Source organism: Lepidochelys kempii, chromosome 5, assembly GCF_965140265.1.
Source record: "Lepidochelys kempii isolate rLepKem1 chromosome 5, rLepKem1.hap2, whole genome shotgun sequence".
Lineage (NCBI taxonomy): Eukaryota > Metazoa > Chordata > Testudines > Cheloniidae > Lepidochelys > Lepidochelys kempii.
In genome coordinates, this window is record NC_133260.1 from 50,267,266 (window position 1) to 50,295,036 (window position 27,771).

A 27,771-nucleotide genomic window follows, 5' to 3' on the forward strand; every position below is an offset into this window, starting at 1 on the left:
ACATTGATGAGGAGATTCACTGAATGCCTCCCTCATCCTCCTGAATGTCCCTCAGGGGGGAGGGGGAGAAGAGGGGTGAAGAATCCTGTGGTATCAGGAAGCATTAGTAATCTGAAAACTGGGGTCTCAGTACTGACACTATCACTACCCGCAAGTAGTGGGACTTCGGCTTGTCTAACATTGACAAGTCCCTGGAGTAACAGAATTCCTACCGTACTGACTGGATCAGTACTGATGCAGCAATTGATTTGAGCAGTACTGTTGGCTTGAAATGTGTTGGCTCCAAAGCTGAAGGTGCATGCTTTGATTTTGTTGGTACTGACGGAGCCTAGCGTGAAGACACTGTTGCTAAGTCTGAAACAGACTGTGCTGGGGCCCTGCTGGCACCATGTTTCTCCAAAGTACTGTAGGATCTCCCTGCTCCACTGGTACTGGAGGAAGAGAATCTTTCACCTCTATGGCGCCAAGTGAAGAGGTCTAGGCCTCAACACTATACACCTCACAGAAGATTGGGACTTCTTGGGAGCTGGCTCCTTGTGGTGAGAGACCACACTCCTCCTCTTCAGAGATTTCCCTGAGTCCTCCAAGATCTCCTTTTTATGTGAGATGTTAGCCAAAAGTTGAAGGGGCAATGAATCTGTTCAGAGACAAAATGTCCAAAGAGGGTCTCCTCACCTAACCCAGAAGCAGGTCAAAGGGAGTGCTCCATCAGCAGCTTCAGTTTGGTCTCCTGATTCTTCCAAACTCTAGATTTCAGAGCCAGGCAAAAGTTACTTGGGAGAGTCCCAGATCTCCCAAAAACGTAACAGATGCATAGAGTGGACGTTGTTGGTCGGGATAGCCTCTTGACAAGAGCCAGGCATGCCCAGCCAAGCCAAATAAGCTCTCCAGAAAAGTGGAGAAGGAAAAAAAAACAAAAACCACACTAATTCTATACTCCCAACAACTAACACTAACTACAAAACATGATGAGGCATGCACAAGGTGAAACAAAAATATAAGAATGAAAACACATGGAGTACAAATTTAGAAGAGTCAAAAGGGTGTTCACCATCTAGCATCCATCATGGAATAAATAAAGGGATGCCACATGTTCTAGACATCTAGAATGGACTAGATAATACTTAGTCCTGCCATGAGTGCAGGGGATTGGTCGAGAGGACCTCTTGAGGTCCCTTCCAGTTCTATGATTCTATGTTAATTTCCAGATAAAATATGAGTCAAACTTGGGTCGTGCACACCATGGCTAATGTAGGCCAAGCTCCATGTGTTGGACTATGATTTATGTGCAAATACAGGACCATCTTGGGTAGCTGGAAACCGCCCCCACCCCACAAGTCCACCTGGGTGTACAGCTCAGCCTATATAAGCAACTAAGTGCAAAACTATGTACATTATAGCTAGCAGTTTACAGGTAGGCAGGGGGCGCCAGAGAGCTTCCTGAGGGAGCACCAAATGGGCACTTGATGGATCTGATTTTAGTGGAAACCAGGTTTTCCAGTTTTTTTTATTTTTCACCAAAATCAATAGGCTTCTGCCCATCAGCATCTGGAACATTCCCCACAATTGATCAGATGCTCTTTTCAAAAGTTACTGCTTGACAAACTGACAAATTCTCTGAGTGCAGGGCCCTGCTTTGCTCGCTCCATTATGTTAGTCTATTTGCATTACAATAATTAATTCATGTCAGATAAGATATTTTAAAAAAAGTTAATAAGTACCAATGGTATATAGACAAGAGGTTGATTACTAACGATTTATAAAATGTAACTGAAGTAGAGACCCTAAATTATTAAATCATACTTAGCCTGTCAAGAATCATTAAAACTCAGATAAATTCAGTCATAAAACCCTAAATTCTGTTAGTTTTAAAACTATACAGATCTGAAACAAAAATACTTTGTTTCCAAAGATTATCTAAGCAACTCCCATTAAAAACCCAGTTTTTCCTCCCTCCAATCCCCTCTCTCCCTTTAAAGAAAAATAAGAAAAAAAAGAAAAAGTAGTTTGTTTTTAAAAATAACTTTAGGATGATTCCAGTTAACTCCGCCACAACAATATCCTGGGCTAAATAGACAATAAGGCTAGAAGGTTTATTAGTCTGGGATACGGCAAGGAGTCAACAGGAAGTATCGAAAGTTATATGGTATCGAAAGTTACACAATATTGTGTTCCAGCATAGATCTGACTGTAGGATCAGGATTATAGGGGCTTAATTCCTATGTAAACTGAAAAATATTTAATACCTAGAATTAGGTGGGAAGACTGTCAAAAGCTGATTATGTTTATAGGTGCATGACAGATAAGTTGAAAATAGGAGGCAATCAAGCCATAGGGATTTGCATAAGAACTGCATGGTTAAAGAACAAATTGTATGGACATGCAAATCTCAACATTCTGATTGTCCAAAGGCCATTGTTAGGAAGAGGACAGGGACTTGCATAATTGAGCAATAAATATACAGTTATGGATCAGCAGCTGTACTGCCATCCATGTAGTGCACAGCTAAGAATTCTGTGTATAGTATTTTGAAACTGTAATTATTGCTACTCGTTAGCAGACAGATTCATCATTCCAATATCAAGGGAACCCTACCAGCGTTGTTTTAGGTTCTTACTGAAGTTATGTTCCTATATTTAGGCAGTTGGGACAAATCTGTTTTCCCCACTACAAGAATCTACTGTTGATCACGGTAATTTCAGATAAATTAACAAGGAATGCCATGGTCTACGTACACCGAAATTGTTTGAAATATTTTCCATTCACACAGCATTTTAGGCCAGAAGTGCTACCCTTTATGAGGCCACTTAAAAGAGAGCGTTAACAAAAGAGGGGGAGGTTTTCTTGAAAAACGTATGGTCTTACAATTGTGCTAGCACTGCATAAATATATACTAGATCATCAGCCCCCCCAGAGAAATGTCAAATAATATTCACTTAACTGTGCTTTTGCCTCCAACAGTATTATTCCAACAGGATACTCATTCCTCTGTTTTACCTCTTTAGTGTAAGACTAGCAGTACTCTAGCTTTTAAAGATTTTTGACACTTCAGAACAGCAGTTTTACCAACGAATTATTTCATCACATGCCTTGTGATGTTGGCTGTTTTTATTAAATCTCCAACTCCCAATTCAAAATACATACTTTCTAATTTTCCAAAAAGATTAAGTTTCTAGCCTCACGGAAGTGGAGAAAATCCTAAATCATTCTGAAATCAGGAAACATAAATAGAACACACCAGTTATTGTTCTGCAGTATGGGGTCACGATTTTTAAGCCAAAATCCTGGTTTTTGAATATTTAGAGTCACCAGTACGGCAACATTAATGGGGAAGAGCATGAGTCAGATCCCTACTGGCTGTCACACCTCATCCTGCCAGAGTGCAAACACTACCCCCCAAAGTAGTCCATTCCTCAGTTGCCCGGGAAGCAAGCATCTCAGGATATAGGCCAATTTATCAAATGATGATCAATTAAAAAACCACCACCACCACATACGAAAGAAATAGAAACAAGTATTACGGTACCTTATGAAGATATGGTCACAACCCCAAGGGGTTCAAGGTGGGGAAAAATGCACTCTGAATTATTTGGAAAACTACAGATCTGCAAAATAGACTAATGGAAAAAAGCCTTCACATAAAAAGTTGGCTAAAAATAAGGACATCCTGAAATGAAACAAAACTTCTTGTAAGCATGGGAGAGTCCAGCCTCCCCCTACCTTAGAAACAAGTGCTACCATTCACAGTATGAACAGACACACTCTTAAAGACTGAATCCAAGCAGTAACATTTGTAAGTACGTAGCTGCTTCATGGGTGTCTGAGAAACATTCCCAAAGCAGACAGTGTGGCAGCCTACCCTCAGTCTCATTTTTAAGACAGAAGACATTGCAGTATAAAATGCAGACAGACATCCATTTAGACAGTCCTCTTGATAACAGCACTGCCAAGCAAATGGGAATCAAAAATGTTTGGGTAAAAATCAACTTAAAAAAATCACATTTTTAATTTAAAAAGTCAGATATTTTTAAAAATAAAGCTGTTTAAAGTCTGAATTTAATACAAAATTATTAAAGCCTAAATTTATCATCTCTTAAAACATTTAAATAAAATAAATAAATACACGGAATCCACAGCTTCTATCAAAAACTGAGTTAAAGGCTGCTTTCCTATATAAAGAAAGGGGGGGGAGAAGAGGGGTGTGAGAATTAACTTTTGAAGTCAAACTTTATAAAATATGGCACAACAGGGCTAGTTTTGTTTAATAAAAATAAATTTTATATGCTGTTGTGTTCAATTAAATTCCAGTTACCAACCTCATGCACCTTGATACAAGTCATGAGCAAAAAATTAATTATCTAGTAAATAAGCATCATTCATCATTTTCTAACATACTAAAAGCGTACAATTAAGGTCCTGAAAATATTAAGCTATATAATTGCTTAAATAATTGTATATAGTGCACCTTCCTAAATAGCAAAAAGATGTACCAAATCTAGCATGAAGGCTCTGTTTAGTTATAAATCAACATTTTAATGGTTGTATCAACCAATGAGAATGCACCTTTCTTTAGAAAAATAACTGAAGTACAAACAGAAAAGTTGATTAAAATAGATTTAAATAAAGGCTTTCCACTTGGTGATTTAAATACTGATCAAGAGTTTAGTGACTTATGGTCTTTAGTATGCTGTGAGGAAAAAAAAAAAAAGCGTACATGGGAATACAGGCTTTATGTAAGTTTTAAAACCTATTTAAGAAATAATTTAAGGTAATTTTTTTCTGTCAAAATGAAAGCTGAAAACAAGCTGTGACACCTATAGCCCAGTTTCAAAATAGGACTGTTTGTAATGTCTAAGCAGCATAAAGTGAAGTGATGAAAGATCATAGATCTGAATTTACAATTTTGCTGGATGGATGAAAAGTTGAGTGACTGGTTGTTGTTGTTGGGTTTTTTTTTGGGGGGGGGGGGGAGAGAGATGACCCTAGCAGTCTTTTATATGATTCTTTTATAGGATTTTTATATTTCATTTTCTATAAAACAGATGACAATGTCATCTCCAGACCATTTCACCTGGATACAACAATGCCAGCTTCTTCAATCCAGAGCATGAGACTACCTGTATCAATACTGTAGGGAACAGACTTGCAACCGAAACAGTGTAGAACTCCAAATATTTTTAAAATTGCTGACTTAGGCAGCACTTCTCCAAACTGACACTAGCTAAAAGTGACCTAATCCAATCCTTAGATTAGCTTACTTGGCGCCAAAATAGGCCTCACACCAGACTTATCCAAAGATCTAGGAAGGAGATGTTGCAAGGCAGAGTAAGCAAAATTCACAAACCATAAGAATCAAGGGTAAGGCCAAGAAGCCTTACAAGCCATCTGACAGAAGATAGTCTCAAGATTCTGGAATGTCTATCCCATTGATGTGAGGAAGTCACCTCCACCTGGACCACATGCATCAATCACAGGCTACATGAACCTTTGCCCTATCTGTGGACACACCGAAAGAAACCCTGTTAATGTGAAGCACTGCTCCTTGCATAGAGTCAGAGCGGAAACTGCAGGCAAGTCAAGATGACTGCAAGAGCTGAAGAGTTTGCAAAGCCCTTACCTTATTTTTAGTAGGCCGAGAGGTCTCCAGCCTATGTAGCCTTTTATTTTTAGGGCACTGGAGTTGAAGTGTGGTTGGGTGTATGTAAGCACCAACGAAGTCCAAATGCAGAAGGCACATGAAAGAAAAGTTCAGCTAAATATGCCATAAACATCATCTCAAAGCTACTGTTTTATGTTTGAAAGTCCTCAGAGACTAGAAATTTTCCCCTGTAATTTTTGGTGTAAGATGTCAAACTTTGGTTTCTCAAGTGTTTTGTTAAAATCTGTACTGTAATAATGCCTCCAGGGGGAAGGAAGGTATTAACCACCATATAACTGACGTCTGAGAAGGAAACTTAATAATTGGCTCCAAGGTTGTGGTTCAGTGAACATATTTAACCATTCAAATTATAATTGATTGACTTTGTTAAATTCTTTAGCTGGGATTTATAACCAAGCAGATAGTCACAATCTAACAATGATCAAACTAATTTGATGATTTAATTCAAACCCAATAGAGACTAATTTGTTGATCTGATCTTTACATGATAGTTGAATTGCTTTATTCTTGGTTCAGTGGAATAGCAGCTTTGCTCTGGTGATGATTTCTTTAATTAAAATTTATAAAAATACTAAGTCACAAACCTTTGAGTCTCCAGAACCTTTGAGGATTAACCTAAAAGCCTGACAAGCTACCTTAATTAGTCTTTGGTTCACAACAGAAGTCTAAGAACCTTTTAACATTAAGCATATGGAGACACACTTCAATGTGATAAGCATATTAAGAATGCTGGCAGAATGACAGACTCATCAAGGTGGACCACCACCACCATCATCCTGGGAGGTGAATCTAATGTGAGTCTGCAGTACTTCATTTTTGCAAAAATCTGATCAAGTTTGAAGCTAGCCTACTGCTACCTGGAACCTGATCTTCCACATAAGGTTAAATTCACAGGACTGAGTGTTTCGAAGAGTTTTAATCCACATTAGTATTCCACATCAAAGTGGGGCTTTAGAAAGCATCAAGCTGCACACAAGCATGACAAGGGGCTGCAGACACTGATCTACTCTCAACTAATTCACAATCAACAGAAAGCTTCCAAAATGAACCTGAATGGAGGGAGTCTTCAAAGCGGGCACAGACACAAAGAAGTTAGTAAAGCAATTTGAGGTGGGTGAGGAGAGTACCCCAATTGAAGAGAACTACCTTGACCACTAACCTCTCTTTTTGAGATGACAGGTCCTTCTCATAGATGTTCTTGAGATGCTAGGACATGAGTTATCTATTGGAAGACACCATACTTACAGATCTTTACCCTGTCATCAGGGAGCAAAGCAAAAGGTCTTGAGCGCCCTAGATGTGGAATATTATCTAGGCCAGATTCTCTCTCAATCTGATAGAATCAACTCTGCCCAGCCGCAACAGTACAGAGAACTACACTTATCTGAGCTAGTATGAGGCGAATACTATCACACTTTTCTCTCTCAACTTTGCCAGGACCTTAGCTAGGAGAATGAGCAGTAGAAAAGTCAGAGACATCTCTTTCCCTACAGTATGGAAAAGGCATCCTTTGCTAATGTGACTTTTTATGGAAGCCACGAGCAGGCCACCAGTAGTTTTCTGCTTTGGTAAGTAATGATGAGATCCACCTCGAATGTCCCTTAGAAGAGGGACTGGCTGGCACTTCCATATCCTGAAGCCACTTGTAAGGATGTGTTCCAGATGATCTCATCTGCAATTGTGGTCTCCTTTCTTGCCATGTACACATGTACTATGAAAGTCTTGTGGAGTAGAGCATACTCCAGCCCCTGAAGACTTACCTAACAGGTGGCAAAGCCCAGTACCTCCCTACTCATTTTTGTGTTCCTTATGCAAATGAGAGCCCTGATAGTCACTGAACCAGGAACACTTCTGGGGATACTAAGCACGTGGACACCTAAGGCACACAGAGCCACACTGATCTCCAGAACATTCATATGCAACATTCCTTGAAAGACTGAACTCCCTGGATACTGAGACCCTCTGTATGAGATCCCCTATCCTAAGCTGGATGCAACCATGATCGCTACAGTTTGGACAGGAGACATTTGGAAGTCCATTACAAACTAAGTTCTCCTCAGACAATGAGACACTGAAGTCTCATTACTGGGATGTGACAGGAGACTTGCTTATGACCACTGAGACCTCAGAGTCCAGAGGCTGCTTCACACGGAGACATGTCATGATTAGTACAAATATCATTGGAGCTATCTGATATGATTGTTCTTTGTCAGGAGGGTTTATATTTCTGGCATGAGAAAGATGCTGTACGAGAGCATTCTTGGTGGACTGGGCAGGGACACTAGCCCCCAGAAGTTCTTCTACAAATCTGATCATATTATCCCATTTAACAATTCCTGGTAGTCATGCAGACTCCCAAGACTTCTGACAAGGTGACAATGGCATGCTACTGTTAGTGGCGAATTGGCAAATCTCTCAGGAAACCCTTCATTTCACAAACTCTCATGCCTTTATGGCCAAAGGACAGATGAAGTTATGGAAGAAAGCAATTTCCCTTACCAACATTTTTCCTTAAGGAGCTAATCTGAAGCCTCCGTTTAGCAGTCTCAAAAAAGGAGCTAAAAAACCGGTTTATGAAGGCACAGACCAGATCAGCATTAGATGTGGGCAACCTCTGGTGTTTGAAACAATGGCAAAAGCTGTGCTCTTTTTTTGAGATTCCTAAAAAGAGGCTTCTGGTCCCTTAAAGCCTACTATTGATTCAAAAGCTAACTTTTTGCACGTGGAGCTTTTCCCTTCCTTCCATACAGGACTCAGAGACTTGCATACAGGCCTGAGAGAATGCAGTATTTCTGTAGTCATTTTTGCCTTCACCAAAGAGCACCCTACCTGTTCATCAAATGAGTTCCCCCCCCCCCCCCAATTTAAAACAAGTCCTCAAACTCTCTGGATTTCCTGGTGAAGCTCAGGTGCTGACAGCTGAACAGACATAAGGGCATACACCCCAAGACTGCCACCTCTGCCACTGTCTCACATGCATCAAATATTACCCATGCCGGATACTGGGCTAACTCAACATTCTCATGGACTAGCTTTGAAGCTCCTAGCATCTTTCTTGAGGAATAAGGTTACTGAAGGTGTGAATTTTTTTGCATAGCTTCTCCTGCCCTTTAGTTATGAAGGCATGGCCACCCCTGTTGAGAAGGGTTGCAAAATGGACTGGCAAATTGTTCATTGAAATAAGTCTCAGTACTACGGATCAGGATTCTGAGGTGCAGAGCGTGGCCACTCTTTCCTCTAAGCAAGCTCTTAAAATATTGCTGCCAGCATCCTGAGGGATTAGATGATATTTTAACCGTCTTTAGGAGCTGCAGCAGCTTGATGCATCTGCCACACCTTCACCAGCTGCTCCAAAATAGAGTGCAAGGGCATGGTAGCTATTGAATGTGGGGGAGCGGATGTTCCTCTGCAATGAATATGTACTTCCAGTCAGACGAATACTCCAACTCATTTGAGTCCAGGTAACAAGCCTCAATCTTGGATAACACCCTAGTATCTGAATTGTCCAAGCAATATGGAGGGGGTACTTAGAACATATTAAGTACTCCAGGAGCCACCAGCACTGGCTAGGCTGAAGATGCCAGTGTTGAGGCCAGAGCTTCCTGGGCCAAGAGCGCTGACTGAGGCTGAAGGTTCAGCCTCAGGACAAAGAGAGCATTGACTTTGTAACGAGATTCTACCCCTGCTGATGCAGAGCAAAAGGCATTTTTTGAAGTACTATGGGCTTCTGCGCAACCTCAGGGCCTATGTGATATAAAACACCAATTCAGCCCCTTCCCGAGAACAGCTCTTTCAGTACTTTCTTGGCTCCACCCAATTCAGGGTTGAATTCCTCCTCACTCTCTACCACTGGTGGGGCTGGCCCTTTATATTTGGCAGCAGCTCTGAAGTGGTCATTTTGCAACTAGCAGTGTTTCCTGCTCTTCTTCCCCACAAAGCTGTAATTACCTATAGGCAATAAGAAAAAAAAAATGGTGGACAACCTGATTGAATATTTTAACAGCCAGGAACGATTATGCTGAATCATCAAGAATATACAAATACCCAGAATCAATCCCTTCTAAATTTCAACCACAAGACACAATGGGTAGGGGGGAAAAAACAGGAAGTTTAGATATAAAGCTGCATGTAGAAAGGGGCTTCAACAGAACCAAGTGTGGTGTGGTTGGTTCTCTTGTCATCTCTTCCATTTGTCTTGTGCAAAGCTATAGACTTCAAGCATGTATTTTCAAGGAGCTGATGCAGAGATCTCAACTTTGCTGTTCATAGCACAAAGCACTTCAGCTTTGAAATAATCATGCTGGGCTTACTGGGGAGCAGGGTCTGGGGAATCTGGGTCTGTGCATGGATGGTGCTGGCAGTCCATCCCAACATTCCAGTGATCTTGGCTGGCTCAGGCTTTAGTTTTCAGTTTATCCTTCAAAGCCCTATGGACAAGCTTGGGCTGGACTTCAAGAAGTTTCTCTGGAGTGCCGGAAAGAGGAACTGGAGCCACTCCCTATATTGCTAGTGCTCAGAGTGACATATGAAGACATAGCTGACACCCCCACACATCACAGTAGACTCCTTCCTTCATTCTTGACATACACCCTCCCTCCCCACCCAACCAAAATACAAAAAAAGCACAAGCTAAGAAGATTGTTACTTTTTTTGTATAACCTTGATTTGAACGAAGCATCAAGCAAGTGCTGGGCTGAGTACAAAGCATCAAGAAATATGCATTTTAAAAAACACAAATTGTTGAAGCACACTGAGTCAGGTGCCAGTACACTGAGAAGAGCCAGAGAAAACTTCAGGGGAAGAGCTCCAAGGGAGAACGGCTGAAACTCCAAGAAAAATAAAAGCAAGAACATGCCAACATGGTATAAGAGAGCTGAAACACATGCCACAGTAGGCGAAAGACACCCTGCCAAGGTACCTGGAGCAGGCCCTCAAAACACTTGCAGTAAAGGCTTCACAAATTAGGCAACTGGACTGGCAATTAAGACTGACTGGAAAGGACACTAAATAATAAAAAGAATGCATGAGACAATATGAAATATTGATGCAATGCAAAAAGAGTTAATGATGAGCTTCTTCACCACCATTACCAAGAAAGAATTGAATGGTAAATTTGGAGATCAGTATTTAAACCCAGCAGATGACCTGGTTCACACTTACTGTCCACAAGAGTAAACAATCTTTAATAAATAATGGAGTTGTAACAGTCTTCCACTAAGGAGCCAAGACCCAAGAGCAAGTATTCTGCTAGATGGGGTCTTCAGAGAAACCTTTAATACCTCTTCTCTAACACCACAAACTCTCTCTCCATCAGAAACTACTAAATATGCCAAATTGTGTAATGGTTTTAATAGCATGCACAAACTACTTGGTCTAATCCTGTAGAAATTCATTTGGATTTGTGACCTCTGAACCATCTGTCTTCCAACAAGGAAGGTTATTACACGATCTCATTTTACTCTGATGAAGCACTGATGCTAACATCCAGAAAAAACAAACAAAGGAAAGCTAGGACGCAACCCAGTCTAAAGCCTTGATCCTACCACTGGCAATATGCAGGCAGCCCCCTGAGCCCATCCAGATCCCTAATAGTCATTAAAGCTCCACACAAGTGTCTGTGGAGCAGGTGGCAGAATCAGCACCTAAAATCTATCCTTCAGTCCTAAAAAATTTAGACAAATGAATTAAAGTCATTACACAATGCCTAGAATAAGATAACAAAAACCCAGCAGCTTACCTTCAGACTTTAATTTCGTAAGAACAAATATCAGGTAGTTGTTAAAATCTGGATACTGATTCAGTTGTTCCAGTTTCTAAAAAGTAAGGTTGTTAAGGAAAATGTATACGTTTCAAAGATTACACTAAAGTTGAGTGATTACTTAGACATGTAATTGTTAATACTTCCAAATAGCACTATACTTCCACAGTGACAGACTTTTAAAACACAAATTATGTTCTTGTACATAAGTCTCTTTTCCATTCCACTAATATCTCAGGAGCATATTAAACAGCAACTATTAAAGTTAGACATTTTTAAGTCAGTAGGTCCACATAACTTGCATCCAAGAGTTTTAAAAGAGCTGGCTGAGGAGACCTAGACTAGTAATGTTGATTTCAAAGCATTTCAGAAGACTGGGCTAACACTGTGCCACTATTTTTAAGAGATAAACAGGATAACCTAGGAAATTATAAGCCTGATAATGAAGGGGCTGATATCAGACTTGATTAATAAAGAATTAAAGGAGGATAATATAATTTATGCCAATCAACATCAGTTTATGGAAGACAGATGCTGTCAAACGAACTTCATCTCTTTTTTTAATGAGATAAATTTGGTTTGTAAAGCTAATAGTGTTGATGTAATAGACTTCTGGAAGGCATTTGACTTAGTCCCACATGACAGTCCTGATTAAAAACTAGAAAGATAAAATTAATACGGCACACTTTAAATGGATTAAAAGATGGCTTACTGATGAGTCTCAAAATGTAACTAAATGGGGAATCTTGGAGTGGGTGTGTTTCTAGTGAGGTCCCACAGTAATCTGTTCTTGAGCTAAATTATTTAACATTTTTATTTATTACCTAGAAGAAAAACACAAACAAAAATTGGGGGAATGGTAAATAATCAAGAGGACAGGTCACTGATTCAGAGTAATCTAGATCACTTGGTAAACTGGGCACAAGAGAATAGAACATGTTTTAATATGTCTAAATATAAATTATATCTCTAGAAACAAATAATGTAGGCCATACTTATAGGATGAAGGACTCTATCCTGGGAAGCAGTGACTCTGGAAAGGATTTGGGGGACATGGTGGATAAACAGCTCAACATGAGATCCCAATGCGATTCTGTAGCCAAAAAGGGCTAAGGAGATCCCGGAATGCATGAACAGGAGAATTTCAAGTAGGAGTAGAGAAGTTATTTTGCCTCTCTATTTGCACTGGTGCAACGGCTGCTGGAATACTGTGTCCAATTCTGGTGTCCACAATGCAAGAAGGCTGTAGATAAATTGGAGAGGGTTCAGAGAAGAGTCACTAGAGTGATTAAAGCATTAGAAAACATGCCTTACAGTAAGAGACTCAAAGAGCTCAATCTATTTAGTTTAACGAAGAGAAGCTTATGGGGTGACGATCACAGTCTTATAAATACATATATAGGGAGGAAAATATTTAATAATGGGCTCTTCAATATAGCAGAAAAAGGTATAGCATGATCTAATGTCTGGAAGCTGAAGCTAGACAAATTCAGACTAAAAAGGCAGCATAATGTTTTTTTTTTTAAAAAATGCAAGTAATTAACCATTGGAACAACTTACCACAGGTTGCAACAGAGTCTCTTATCACTGAATTTCTAAATCAAGGTTGGATATTTTTCTAAAAGATACTGTTTAGGAATTATTTTGGGGAAGTTCTACACAGGAGGTCACACAGGATGATCACAAAGATTCCTTCTGGCCTTGGAATCTATGAAATATGTAGCACAGCTTGTAATGTAGAGAGTAAAAAAATCTGAAGTCAGTTTCCAGCAATTTTAATACTGAAGTACAACATTTAATTAACTTCTAAGCATCCACGTAGAGTCCTTTGTATTATTCATAGTTAAATATTTAAAGTATGAACAGCATCAACTTTAAGCCAGACATTGAACCGCTATTCAGCAAGACATTAAAGCATGTCTAACATGTTTCATTTTTACTGCAAATAATATTGTATTTCACCATTAAAACTACTGAACCTGACTTAGTATGGTCTCCGAGGCATAAAAGTGTGATCTTTAAGACTTCAACAAGACTACTCTCTTGCTTAATTCTAGGCACATGCTTAAGCAGCTTGCCAAACTGCAGCTTAATTGAGCACTAAGAGTCGAGAATTTTTTTAAATCATGAATGGCTGATACATTGTAGCATAAAGGTTTTTGGGTTTTTTTTTTAGGGGGGGAAGGAGTGGGTTTACTTAAAACGGTAAATATTTAATACAAGATAATCCTTACATATAATGCCCATTTCCTAGAATACAAACTATATATCATAAGGATTATCTTGTATTAAATATTTACTATATATATATATATATATATATATATAAAAAATAAATAAATAAATAAATAAATAAATAAAAAAAAAAAAAAAAAACTCCTGGGGAAAATCTGCACCACTGCGATGCAGAAAAATACCTCCTCCCCCACAGATTCCCTTCACTTCCTTACAGAAAATAGTTTCTGTGGGGGAAGCAAAGAGAAGATGCACCAGTGCTCACTCACTCATCCCTCCCCTCAGCCACACATCTGGAAACCCCTCCGTCTCAGGAACTTCCTGCATCCAGAACCCCCACCCCACTGAGCCCCAACCAGCTGCACCCTGACCTCTCCACCCTACTAAGCCCCACTCCCCCAGCCTCTCCCCCACCCCTTTAACCACACTTCACCTGGACTCCAGTGCAGAGTCCCATTCCCCCTGAACCCAGAGCTGTGCACCAAGTCCCTGTGCATCCAGATTCTCTCCCGACCCACCCACCTTCCCGCACCCAACTTGTGCCACATGGAACACTGGTACTCTTGAGGGAAATCTTTGCCAAAAAAATTAAAAGTTTTAAAATTCTGCGTATTTTATTTGTCAAAACACAAACAATATAATCACACCATTTTCAAGTATTCTGGTAATTTCAAAATACTTATCAGCAAATAATTGAAAATATAGTGTGATATTGTGTAATTTTTACAAAGAATATGCAGAATTTTGCAGAATTTTAAAATATTGTGCACAGAATTTTTAATTTTTTGGTGCAGACACACACACACCACCAAAAATGCCACCTCTTTAAGGTATCATGGAGGAACTATAAACAGTATTATGGTGTTCACTAATTCTACTGTACTACAACAAGCCTACAGTTTTTCTATGATTTGTCATTTCCAGCTATTCAAAATTTGCAAGTATTTCACTGCTGCTTGCCTAGCAACAGTGATTTGGCATGTTGCTAAATCCTTTTATTTCCATGCCCTGGTTAACTCGCCAATAGTACTTAAATATCTGAAGCTACAAGTGTGCAACACCACCATGCTGTTAACTCCTATATTTAAATTATATATTAAAAAAACAAACAATTACGCAACAAAATTTCTAAATGATCAAGATTAGCTGCTTAACAGGCAACTGTTACCTAACGTTGTCATATTCAGAAACAGAATAACTAGAGTTTCAAATAAGAAATTACCAAAAATATCTACAGTTTGTATCAGGTAATGACTCCGTTCAAAAATAAAAGCTTTATATATTGGGCTACTAAAGCCCTTCTCTCTCCTTTGCTGTGAAAGAGAGTATGAACTATGGAGGAAAAGCCTCTTTGGTTAAAAAAAAAAAAACCAGGGTTGGAATAACAGAATCAATATGGCATGTTCTACACATCTTTGGAAGACGGTGAACCCTCCCCAAGAGCCAAATAATTGTAGTCAAGACTAGCATGACTTAGGCTTTGTCTACAATGGCACTTTCATTGTTAACACTTTTGTTGCTCAGGGGTGTGAAAAAACACATACACCCCTGAGCGACAAGTTTTAACAATGACAAGCACCAATGTGAACAGCACTTCATTGCCGACAACTGTGCCAGCCACAAAGCTCCCGCCCCTCCTTGGAGGTGGAGCTCTCTCCCAGCAATAAAGAGCAGCTACACAGCACACCTTACAATGCAGTGCAAGCATAGACTAAGAAGTATGTTGGGATGAAGACATTTTGAGACATTCCCCTTTTAAACCTACAGAAAAAACACACCACAAAAATCAACTGGAGTCAAAGCTTGCTATTACCTCTGCATCGTTTCCCCTGCAAAAAAGGAAAAAGTATAGAGCAAGCACAGCAGGAAGGAGAACCAGAAGAGGTGTTCTAAGTGGAAACCCCACAACAACACTGAAGCTACTGGCCTAGGATCCACAGGATTTGCCAGCTTTAACAGCTTATTCCTCATTCACTCTTTGAGACTGTTGCTAACTTCACATAGCAGGAAGTCACCAGACAAACCCTGAAAAGTCACTAGATGTAACTGTTTAAGCACTCAAAAGGAGTCAAAATGTCACTGAACAAAATTTCCAGAGAATTTTATATACATATACATACACACACACACAGGCAAGTAGAGTCACAAAATCATTCGCAAGCACCTCAATAGTGTTAATAAAATACATTCCATGCTCTCTTCTTACTACATTCTGTTGCACACCAGAAGCAACTACACCAGTACACTGTCATCATCATGAGGGCACCCATTGCTCATTAGGAAGGAAACTGCAGCCCCCTGCTCATTGGGAAGGATGCTCTGTACACGGCAGCCAGGTTGGCTGGGGTTGGTTAATTTCAGCTGAGCCTCCCTTTCTTGCCAGCCTGGATTTGAGCCAACAGGTTAGTGAAAGGGAGGGCCCAGAGCCAGCGGTAAGAGGGCATTCGCCTGACCTCAGCTCAGAACTGCAGGGAGCCAAGAAAGTAGTTTTAAAAACAAAAATCAGATAGCAGGGCCTCTTCCCCCCACTTCCAGGGTTTAATTTCTGAGAACAGTAGGGCAGCTAACCCCAGGCCAAGCCAGAGGAAGGTGTAAAGGGGAAGCAAAATCAAGCTACCTCCACCTTTGATCCTGTAGTGAGGGCTTCATCCCTGGAGGAAAGGTGACCACTCCCCTGCCCCATTGGGGCACACGGTCCTGTCTCATCCCACCCCATCTTCCATCCATGCAGCAATCCTCGCTGGCTCCCCTGCCCAGCCCACTTCATTAGCCATCTTTCCCTGCATCACAGGGTGTGCTACCTACTACGGAGCAGCAAGAAAGAACACATTTGGGTAAAAACAAGCCCTGGCTAATATGCTGCTCTCTCCGAAGTGCACCTGGCTTCAGCAAAGTATTTAATTAGCCTCCACAAACTTCTTTTCCTCCGCTGCAGATTATAGTGATCTCAGCGCATGAAGCCCTGGAATGGGATTCCTTCTGAGGACATGCTCAATTGGGACATAATGTCATTGACTTGGTGTGCAACAGAATGTAGTAAGAGGAGCATGGAATGGATTTTATTAACACTACTGAGCTGCTTGTGAATGATTTTGTGACTACACATATTGGTGACTTCTTTCTCTGAATATCACCGTAATTGGCAGTGAAAGTAGCTAGATTTGTCACTGGTCACTTTGACACTTATTTTCTCACTAGGGAAACCAAAAAGTCACTAAACCTAGTGACAAAGTAGCTAAGTTGGCAACACTGTCAGATTCTTGGGTCCTCCCACTCCTTTCAAGTTTTATTGCAGGGTATATAATATGACCCTGCATCAAATAAGCCATTCAAGCCTACTACTACCTTCATATTAAAAGAAATTTTAACATTTAATATGACCTGTGTTTAATTACATGTGTTTGAATGCCCAACACAAGAACAACAAGGGTAATCAGCCCATATTAATAAGAAAACAAAAATCAATTTAAAGTGCCTTAAGTTTGTAGCAGCTGGCTCATGCGCCACTGGAACGCTTTATTAAGCACCATGGTGCGATAGGACAGCAATCTCAGCGACTTGCTGAAGCAGGCCCATAAATGTTATCGAGGGGCATTTTTATTATATAGCACTGTTCCGCAAGTTATATTAAAAGAGGTTTTTACAAAACTGCATCATATAATAAAAACTGTAAAAAGCCACCACTTACTAGGGCCAACACCAGCAGAGTACATCTTTAATGTATGGCATATGCTGGAGTGTCACAGCACACCAGACAGCTATTAATTCCATTTTAAGCAAACTGAATGAAAAGAAATGAAACCTAAATGGAAAAAAAAAATTAAAATAAGTTATACATTAGATATTTCCTTTCCCTTCCTATTGGGAGCATTCAGCATATGAAAGCTCCCTTTGATTAAATATCCTTCATCAAACATTTAAAATGACAAAAAGTTAAAAATATGGGATGCAGTCAAGTCATCTTAAGACTGCATTAATATCTTTGGTAGTTAAAATTACAATTTACTTATCACTATTTATGCTATTTGCTTAGCATTTCTCACCTTGATGAAATTACACAAGCTACTTTCACTTTTGTTTAGTCAGCTTCTAATCATTTCAATTTTCAAGACACCACTCACCAACACAACTGTTTAAGATCACTGCAACAGAAATTTAAGTTTATAGGTATATGCGATCAGACTTATTTGGGGAGGGTTATTGCTTTTTTTACTAATTTAGGAGGGGGTTTTTTGTGGTGTTTTTTTTTTTTACTAATTTAGAAATTGAGACAAGTTAAACAAGATAGTATCCCTTTAATAATCTAAAAATACCTTATTTAATCAAGGAGACAACTTAAAAACCACCATTTAAAATTTATTGTTACAACTAACATGATTACTGTAACTGAAAGTTTTAAAAGTCTCTATTTTAAATTTGGGCATTTACTTTATACTCAGAATACTATCAAATGCACACTCAGTTTCCCATTTGTGTACAGATCTTTCACAGAGCAAAAGGCAAGAAATGAAACATCTTAAAATGGAAAAATGGTTATAAATAAGGCTACAGTTTTTTCATAGAGGTCACAGAAGTCACTCTGACTTCAGCCCCGGTGGTGGGAGCTACAGGTTCCCTTGCCGCCCACGGCAGAAAGAGGTGGAGGGACCCTGGAGCTCCCAGCCGCCACGGGCGGACCCCTGCAGCTGCCCAGCTGACACAGGCGGCAGGGGGACCCCTCCAGACAAGCTCCCCATTTTGTCACAGATATTTTTAGTAAAAGTTATCAACAGGTCATGGGCTTCTGTGAATTTTTTTTTATTGCCCATGACTTTTACTAAAAATATCCATGACAAAAATCTTAGCCTTATTTATAAAAATCACAGGAGCTCACAAAGGAGCACAGCACCTGAAATAAACTACATTTAATTTATAAATAAAATTAGAAGTACTCTTAATTTGACCAAAAAGCCTTAAAGTAACCAGTTTTTTTTGGAGTGGGGAGAAAGAATGCGGAGAGTGGGTGTTAAATCTAATACCTTGAAAGTATCAAGAATGTCACGTATGTCTACCTGTTTTTTTCCTGAAAGACTTCCTACATATCTCAGTATTTTGTATCTTCATGAAAGGAGAAGGGGATGATGAATCTTAACAAAAACATTTTTCTGCCCAAGGTTTAGCTGGTCTGAATAATCACTCCACTTCTACAGTCATTGGAAACTTTCAGAGTGCACAAAATCAGAACTGCTAATATAAAAACAGAAGCAATGCAAAAAGTACTTGGTTGGGTTTTTTTGTGTTTTTGTCTTTTTAAAGTATCAAAGAAACAAACAAAAAAATCAATTTTCCCTTGGCAGGTGACCTTCCCTGGTTTACCATATAACAATTAACTCTTTCAAAAGTCTTCCTTGCAAACAAAGTACTGTTTTCACAATGTGGAAAACCTGAACTTTCATCCATAGATTGAAGAGACCAAATAGAAATATGCTTGCCAGCGACTACCGCCACCAGATTATGCTTGTTCCATTATCTATGAAAGCACTAGGACATGGAAAAAAGGCCCCACTCCCCCAGATCCACCAGGCATACACAAAAGATGGGGGCACTCTGACAGAGGTGCTGGTACCACATGCCCTGCTAAATGAGCCTCCTCCCTTTTTCCATGGCTGACTCCCGAGAAAAGAGCGAACTGGAGACATCACAGAGTTTAGCCCCGCCAGGCAGGGCTGGGGGTGGAGCAGCATTTCTCAACTAGAAACCCTGTGTCAGGCCTGCCCCCAGCCCTGTTGGCGGGATCCACCCACACCCTCTATGGAAAGAGGCCTGTGCACGGCCGTAGGGAGCCCTTCAGGAAGGCGAGCTCCCCGCTGCTGCAGCTGGGGGCTGGCAGAGGCCCAGCGTGGGATAACCCGGGAAAGTGGGAGACACCAGAGCGGCATGGCCCGGCCAAGGCTTTAAAAAGAAAAGCTCCACTTAGCTCCCGGCTTGCAACAGGTGCTCGGGCCGGGGGCCAGGAGGGGGAGGCGAGTAACATTACCGCCCACGGGTTCCCTCGGCGGTTCAAACCCCGCGCCACTGCCGCCTACCTCAGCGCCTGGGCGGGGGTTGGGCCAACAGCGCCCCCCAGCTTGCTGGCGGCTCCCTCCTCATCGAGCGGGGCCTGAAACCCGGAGAAACTACCGCTCCCTCTCCCCTTCCCCGGGAGCTTCGCCGCGCCCCTCACGCCCCGGCTCCCCAAACCCGGGAAGCCCCTGTCCGTCCTTCCCCCGCGGGACCGAAGAAGAAGCGGAGACGGAACCCGTGGAAAGCGCGAACTGCGCCTGAGTGGCTCGGCCTCCGCGCGGCAGGCAGCGACCCCGGCCCCGCAGTAGGCCCCGGGGACCCGGACCGGGCCAAGGATACTTGTTGCACAGCTCTCTGCGTGGTGGTGTCCGGGGACTGCGACTCCTTGAGCAGCTGCAGGATCTGCTGGAGCCCCTGCTCGTCGGGTTTCCACTCATACTCCATCTTGGGTCGCTGCAAAACACAGACAACAGGCGGCCGCGGTTACTAGCGCTACAGGCCTGAGCGCAGGGTAGGCTGCGCCCGGAGCGCGGCCCGTTCTCGCCCCAGCGCGCGCGCGCACACCGAACGGCGGACCCGCGCGCGCTGCGGCCGCCGCCTCCCCCCCGATAGAGCTGCAGCTGGCCTAGGCGAGCGGCACGGACCTGCTCCTAGCCCCGGCCACTGCCGCCTGCCTTGCGTGCGCTGAGCGGACTGAGTCACTCACGCCGAATTTGCAGGCTGGTCCTAAAAGTGATGCGTCCCCCTGGGTCTTAGCGTCCGCCCGTCCACCAAGCCGGCTCAGCCTTTCTGCCTGCGCGGGCAGCAGCAGTCACCGCAGCCTCTAGCCTCAAGTTCCAGGTGGGTCTCTCTCTCTCTCAGCCGGAGGGAGTCAATAAAACAGTTGATTTAAACCCCATGATCTATCAGGCAGCGTTGTTGGATCATATTAAAGAAGTTCTGTATTAAAATCACAAATGAGTTTGATTCCCCATAGTTTAAATTCCAGGGTATTACTAATTAAGAGGTCTCTTGGTTTTTGGTACTGTTTCTCTCCCTCTCTGTATGAAACTTGCAAGCTGCTAATTGTGTTAGTACATCCTAAGACAGAGTCTGTTCTCAAAGTAATTCTTTGTAACAACAACTACTCACACAGAGAGAGACTCAAAGCAATACTCTGTAACAACAGAAACAGCACCCAGAGACTCCCCACCCTTTTGTTGTATTCATCTCGCTTTGTTAACAATTGTGATTAAAATAGAGACAGAGGATGTATGTGGATGGATGCTTGGTGTGGATAACAACTGAATGATCAGGGAGGTGCCAGCCTAAGAATCCAGTGTCCATCAGCCAAAGAAGGCGTCAAGTGGAAATAACCAGAGGACCCCCGGAGGGCAGACTGGAATCCACCCAACAGCCTCAAGGATGGGAGAACCAAAGAACAAGATAACATCTGGCAGCACAGAGCCATCAAGAATGTGCCATCTGCTGACTGATTCAGCAACAGCATGATGAAGCAATTCCCATAGACTGGCATAGGAAGAAATTCCTATCAAAATGGACTCTAGAAAGTGAGAACTTTGGGGTCTGATTCTGCAAACCAACTTCCAGGAGCATCAGATGAGCATCTGACAAGGCCACCTGGCCAGTGGCTTGGCATGAACAACTCTAAGGCTGGTAACTAAGATAACAACCTTGCAGAACCTCTGTGTGTGTGTCTGTGTGTGTGAATAAATATGAAATTGAATGGAATGTTATAGCTATAACTAACTGCTTACAATGATTCTTTCTGGATTCACGATAAATGTGGCATTTTGCCTTTTCCCGTTTAATAAGATCCTGCTAGTTTTTATTTTATTGGTATAATAGCGTTAATGGATGCACCTCAGCGCAATGTCCAGCAGCAGGGGCATGGCCTAACTCATGTCACACACTCGGCGACCTGCGAAGGCAGCACCCCTTTCTCCTCCAGAGAGTGACGGTCATGCAGCGCTTTCCCTAAGCGCCTCAGCACCACCCCCATACACATTCCACCCCATAGAGCCAAGAGGGTGATAGCAACACTTCCAATCCCTACCACCCCAAAAACCTGAGAGAGCAACAGAAGCAATTGCTTCAGAGACCTGAAAACACTGCAGTTATGCAGGAGTGTATATTCTGAACAGCGGCAGCAGGGACTAAGGCCCCATCCATTTAGGTGTGAAGTCACTTAAGCAAGCCAATGGGGGATGCAGAGGGGGGATTCTAACTACCCCTCCCGCAGAGATAGGTGTATATTGCTGCTCAGTGATCCACAAATGGGACTCCCTCTCTTGGAGCCAGATGGCTTAGGCACCTAAGGCCTTTCATGTAATAAGTTAGGCATCCCACACCACCCAAAGAGCCAAAGGAGGAACAGGTGATAATGGCATCCACCTTACAACTTTTAGCCCATTGATTAGAGCACTAATCTGGGATGTGGAAGACCCAGGTTCAGTTCCTCCCTCCGACAACGGGGAGGGGGAAGAGGATTTGAACAGGGCAAGGTCTAACTCTAACCACTGAGCTATGGGATATTCTGATGGGGAAAGGGTTCCCTCCATCTCTCCTGTTGAAGTTGTTCTACAGTTACTAGATAATGAAAGAGTGATTGGAGCAGATGAATTGGCTCCTAGGTCTTCCTCCTCCCAAATAGATGCTTTAACCACTGGACCGTAGAACCGTTCTTGCTCTCTGGCCCAATGACTTCCATTATTGATGCAATCTTCAATTTTAGCAGCCTTTCACAGGCAAACAAATTATTCCTCTCCCCCCACAAGAAACTCCTCTTCTAATTTTATTTCTGCAAAACTGAGCCATAATAAGATATTTTAGTGTACTACATCAGTGAAATGGGAATCCTTTAGTTCAGTTCTAGTCAGCTAAACTTTTCCCCCGAGAGCACAGGGACACTTATTTGTAATATATATTTTAGTAATGAGGTGTCAAACACCTAGTCCACAGGCAAGATCTAGCCCACTTTATGTATTTATGTAGCCCATTCAAATTCTGAAGGCTCATAGGCTATGTCTACACTAGCACTGTTGTCAGTATAACTTATGTCGCTCAGGGGTATGAAAAAAACACATGCTGAATGACGTAAGTTACACCGACAGAAGCACCAGTGTGGAAAGCACTATGTTGGCTGAAGACACTCTTGATGGGGGCAGTTTAATTATGTCAATGGGAGAGCTCTCTTCTGTCAGTATAGAGCGGCTATATGGGAGATCTTACAGCAGCACAGCTGTAAGCTCTCCAGCATAAACATAGGGCACTGGTTGTCAACCTGCAGCACAATCAGCACAAAGCTGCAGCCAATGTGACATCCTCAGGGCCATAGACGTAGTATTGGATGCGGCCCACATAACGCACTGTGGGCCATATATGCAGTCCATAATGGTATATAGGTTGAGAACCACTGGCCTATGGGCGTGTCTTCACTACTGGGGAGATCAATGTTGCTGCAATCGATGCAGCGGGTGTCGATTTAGCGGGTCTAGTGAAGACCCACTAAATTGACAGCAGAACACTCTTTAATCGACTCCAGTACTCCAGCTCCCCGAGAAGAGTAAGGTAAGTCAACCAGAGAACGTCTCCCGTCAATGCAGCACAGTGAAGATACCAGGGTAAGTCGACCTAAGCTACATAACTTAAGTACAGGTTTCAGAGTAACAGCCGTGTTAGTCTGTATTCACAAAAAGAAAAGGAGTACTTGTGGCACCTTAGAGACTAACCAATTTATTTGAGCATATGCATCCGATGAAGTGAGCTGTAGCTCACGAAAGCTTATGCTCAAATAAATTGGTTAGTCTCTAAGGTGCCACAAGTACTCCTTTTCTTATAACTTAAGTAGCATAACTTACGTCTACTTAACCCAGTAGTGAAGACAAGCCCTAAGTGTATGTCTACTCTACAGGGACTATATTGACATAGCTGCAGTGCTGTAGCTATGCCAGCATAACCCCGTAAAACAGAGACAGCCTACACTGCTAAAAGGGGATTTTCCATTGCTGTAGCAATACCATTTCCCCAAGCAATAGTAGCAAGACCAACAGAAGCATTATTCCACTGACATAGCTGCATCTATACTGGCGTTAGATCAACATAGTTATGTCAGCCAAGGTGGTGGAGTTTTCACATCACTGACTGATGTAGCTATGTTGACCTAAATTTTAAGTGTAGGTCAAGTATAAGCTTTCATTAAAAAAAAAAAGTTTGACGCCTTAATTACTCCTGGGGGAATTCTGTGCCACTATGTTAATGAAGAATTCATGTCCCCCACAGATTTCTTTGCTTCCTTGCACAAAAATGACTTTCTGATGAAGAAGCAAAGGGAGGCAAGAGCAGTCATGCACCCCTCTGCAGCAATGCGGGCACCTTGTTTTGGGAACCCGGAGCAGCCAGTGGAGAGGTAAATCACTGCAGTGCTGGGGACACCCCAGCCGGTGGCTCCTACCCTGTGCCAGGCTCAGCTGCTAGTCCCAGATGGGCAGTGGAGGATGGGACTCCCTCTTCCCCAGCAAGGTGAGGCTGGGGCTGGTCAGACCCATCTCCAAAAACCTTCCCGGCTGCAGGAAACTCTGTAAACCCCCTTCCACCACATCCTAATATCCCTGTCCGCCCAACCCCTATGCATCTGAACCCCCCCATACCCAGAACTCCCCACCAAGCCTCACTCCCCCCGCATCCAGAACCCCTCCAAGCCCCCCGCACCTGCACCCCCAATCCTGCTGCCTCACCCCCAACATCCGGCACCCCCCAGCACCAGATCCACCTGCTGAGCCTCAACCCCTGCACACAGAGCCCCCCACATTTGAACCGACACCCAGCCTAGCCTCACCCCCTGCACTGGAACCCTCCCCACTGAGCCCCTCCACTGCATTCAGACCCCTACCCTGCACCCAGACCACCCCCTACTGAGCCCCCCACATTCAGACCCCCATCATGACAAGCCCCACCCACCCCACACCTGGACCATCCCTATGAGCCCCCTGCAACCAGACTCCCACCCCACTAAACCCCAACCAGCTGCATCTGCCCCCACCCCATCAAGTCCCACTCCTTCAGCACCCGGACCCCTCCGCTGAGCCCCATCCCCCCACACCCAGACCCCCCCTTCTGAGCCCCAACCACCTTCACCGGGACCCCCACCCCGACAAAGTCCTATTGCCCCTGCCCCTGGAACCCCCCCAACCACAGGCACCGACTTTCCAATGGCTCTACCCCAGGCCCCGCCCCCACTCCACCTCTTCTCCCCCAAGGCACCACCCATGCCCCACCTCTTCCCCCTTTCCCCTGAGAACACCCTGACCTCACTCCTCCCTCCCAGAGCCTCCTGCACACCCTGAAACAGATGACAGACGCCGGGAGGGAGGGGGAGGCACTGATCAGCGAGGCCCACCAGTAGGCGGGAGGTGCTGGGGGGAGCGGGGGGAGCTGAAAGGGGGCTGCCCCGGAGCACCCATGGAGTTGGCGCCGATGCCCCCAATAAGCCCCTGTGCATCCAGATCCCCCCGCACATCTGGTCCGCCATTGAGCCACCCACACCCAGATTACCCCACCCAGAACCCTCTCACCCCAAACCAAGCCCCTCCATACTTGGATCCTTCTGGGCTGAGCCTGCCTGCTCATACCTAGTGCACCTGGTGCAGAGGAGCATGGCCTCGGGGGTGTTTCTGGGGCAGGCCCAGCCCTTGCGCTGTGTCAGGGTTGGGTGCAGCTTCATCACTGACTCTGTGTCCGGGGGAGCTGCAAGGTGATCTCCCACTTCCATACAGCCAGTGTCCTGTGCTTCTCACTGCCATGCTGGAACCTCCACATTTATTGACCATTAAAATTTACAGCATTTTAAAAATTTTGTTTGCAGAATATTTATTTATTTATTTATTTGGCACAGAATTCCCTCAGGAGTACTTAATGTCAGTCATCCAAAGGAGAACTGAGTGTAACTGATTCAGAATGGTCTTTCTGAGACAACAGGTAGCCTAACACAAAGGCAATGAGTGGTGTGAATGACCCCAACCCCTTTTAATGACATTGAAGTGTTAATTTTAAATCTTATCTATGAGATTTTACATCTTCATTAACTATTTCACAATTGATCATTGTATAATATGATGTGGTGAGAGTGAAAACCACAAGAGGGGCTGGGAATTAGGTCTTGGTGCACAGGAGGAATTACAGATGAACCGAGGAGAGAAACAGAGAAGAGGATTGAGATGGAAGAAAAACATAGGACAGAAATAACAATAGTCCTAGTAGTCCTAATAGTCATGTAATGTTTAAGAAAAGCTTTGTAAATGAGTTCCAATAGTTCGTGGATTAAGGACCCAATCTTATGGAGTTCCAGGGGCTTCTTTGTAGATTATTTAGGTTAATCTTTCTATCTGTCCAATGGGACTCAGTGCTCAGTCTATAAGATACCATCAGAGATGCTTAGTTTTTCAGTTCTCAAACTGTGGATTTGTGTCTCCAGAGACAACATACTTATTAACAGCAAAAATGTTTTAAATAAATAATATATAGCGGTGAGAAATAACAGACCTAAACGCTATTGTCCCTCTGCAAATTTGTGTACACACAGCCCCTTACCTCTCTAAAAGTGCAAAGTTTCAAAAAGTTCAATGAATAGAAGATAGTTGGGGGCAGAATAGATCCGGACAAGGAGAAGAAGTCTGGAAATAAATGTGAGAAGGGAAGGACAGGCAGTAGAAACAAAAGTGAAACTGCTTAAGCAGCACATTCCAGAAGTCTTGAGGTCTTTCTGAGTATAGCCTTCATTGATTTGAGATCTATCATACTATTCTCTCACTAGAAGGGAAAACCTATAATGGCAGCAGGCCATAAAAGAGACCCAGTTGGGGAATATTTTAATGAAGTTCCTAGGCATGCGTGCAAAATGCAAACAGAGCAACACAGAAATGCAAGGCCTGGTTGCCCTAATGAAACAACATCATAAGAAGTGTTCCTTCTCAGGAGGAAGCAGCGTTGAAGATGATGAAAGGAATATGTCTCAACATGCAGGATCTTCAGGTTGGTAAACTTTTTTATTTCAGACTTCTTTCCTAAGGACTGCCTGTCTTCCTTCTGGACTATTCTTGAATTCTCATGTTTGAGCAAAAAATATAGTTGTTACTCTATGGTACTATCATTTTAGATGCAGTTGTGATAAAAAATAAATAGCTGAAATAGTCAGATCTTCCTTTTACAATTTCACCTTTAAAGTAGTACAGAGTGTCAGTGAATGCAATGAGTAATACTAAATGAGCAGTATGGTAATAATAATTAAATAACTGCATTGACTTATTTTGTTTAGGAGACCGGTGGCACCTTAAAGACTAACAGATTTATTTGGATGTAAGCTTTCGTGGGTAAAAAACCACTTCTTCAGATGCATGGAGTGAAAACTACAGATGCAGGAATTCTTATACTGACATATGAAAAGAACGGAGTTACCTCACAAGTGGAGAACCAGTGCTGACAGCCAATTCAATTTGTTTAGGAGAATCCATCCTCAACATACAGGATTCTGAAGACTATTCAACTTCGAGATCACCAACATTTTCTATAGCAGGGATCAGCAACCTTTGGCGGGCCAGGCCAGTTTGTTGACCTGCTGTGTCCGCAGGTTCGGCCGATCGCAGCTCCCACTGGCCGCGGTTCGCCGCTCCAGCCAACGGGGGCTGCGGGAAGCGACATGACCCGAGGGATGTGCCCAGGTTGGCCACCCCTGATTTATACTTTTAAGTCAGCGGCACTGCTATGGATACCCGCATGGCCCCACAGTATGCCAACATTTTTGTGGCTGATCTAGAACAACGCTTCCTCACCTCTCGTCCCCTTGCGCCCCTACTCTACCTGCGCTACATTGATGACATCTTCATCATATGGACCCACGGGAAGGAGGCCCTTGAGGAATTCCACCAGGATTTCATAGAATATCAGGGTTGGAAGGGACCTCAGGAGGTCATCTAGTCCAACCCCTGCTCAAAGCAGGACCAATCCCCAACAAAATCATCCCAGCCAGGGCTTTGTCAAGCCTGACCTTAAAAACTTCAAAGGCAGGAGATTCCACTACCTC

At 42.9% G+C, this 27,771-nt stretch overlaps 1 protein-coding gene and 2 long non-coding RNA genes across 8 annotated transcripts in view; 1 reads left to right on the forward strand and 2 right to left on the reverse strand.

Annotated features, from left to right (window-relative positions):
• The window catches only part of TNPO1 (transportin 1), a 166,724-nt gene that overhangs the window by 105,457 nt on the left and 33,496 nt on the right, over positions 1 to 27,771 (reverse strand). For 4 of the 6 annotated variants that reach the window (XM_073344303.1, XM_073344299.1, XM_073344302.1 and 1 more), the window contains 2 exons: positions 20,034 to 20,147; positions 11,397 to 11,472 (listed from right to left, as the gene is read on the reverse strand). In XM_073344303.1, the coding sequence (XP_073200404.1) occupies positions 11,397 to 11,472; positions 20,034 to 20,138 (181 nt within the window). In that variant the 5' untranslated portion in view covers positions 20,139 to 20,147. Of the gene's footprint in view, positions 1 to 11,396; positions 11,473 to 20,033; positions 20,148 to 20,338; positions 20,423 to 27,771 lie in introns of those variants that run through there. The other 2 variants (XM_073344301.1, XM_073344304.1) reach the window with 2 other exon arrangements.
• LOC140911381 (uncharacterized) lies at positions 4,966 to 10,256 on the reverse strand. Its single transcript, XR_012158927.1, has 2 exons — positions 5,618 to 10,256; positions 4,966 to 5,496 (listed from the first exon to the last, which is right to left on the reverse strand). It is a non-coding gene; the product is annotated as an uncharacterized lncRNA (long non-coding RNA).
• On the forward strand, positions 19,665 to 27,261 carry LOC140911384 (uncharacterized). Its single transcript, XR_012158929.1, has 4 exons — positions 19,665 to 20,534; positions 23,976 to 24,102; positions 26,667 to 26,723; positions 27,007 to 27,261. It is a non-coding gene; the product is annotated as an uncharacterized lncRNA (long non-coding RNA).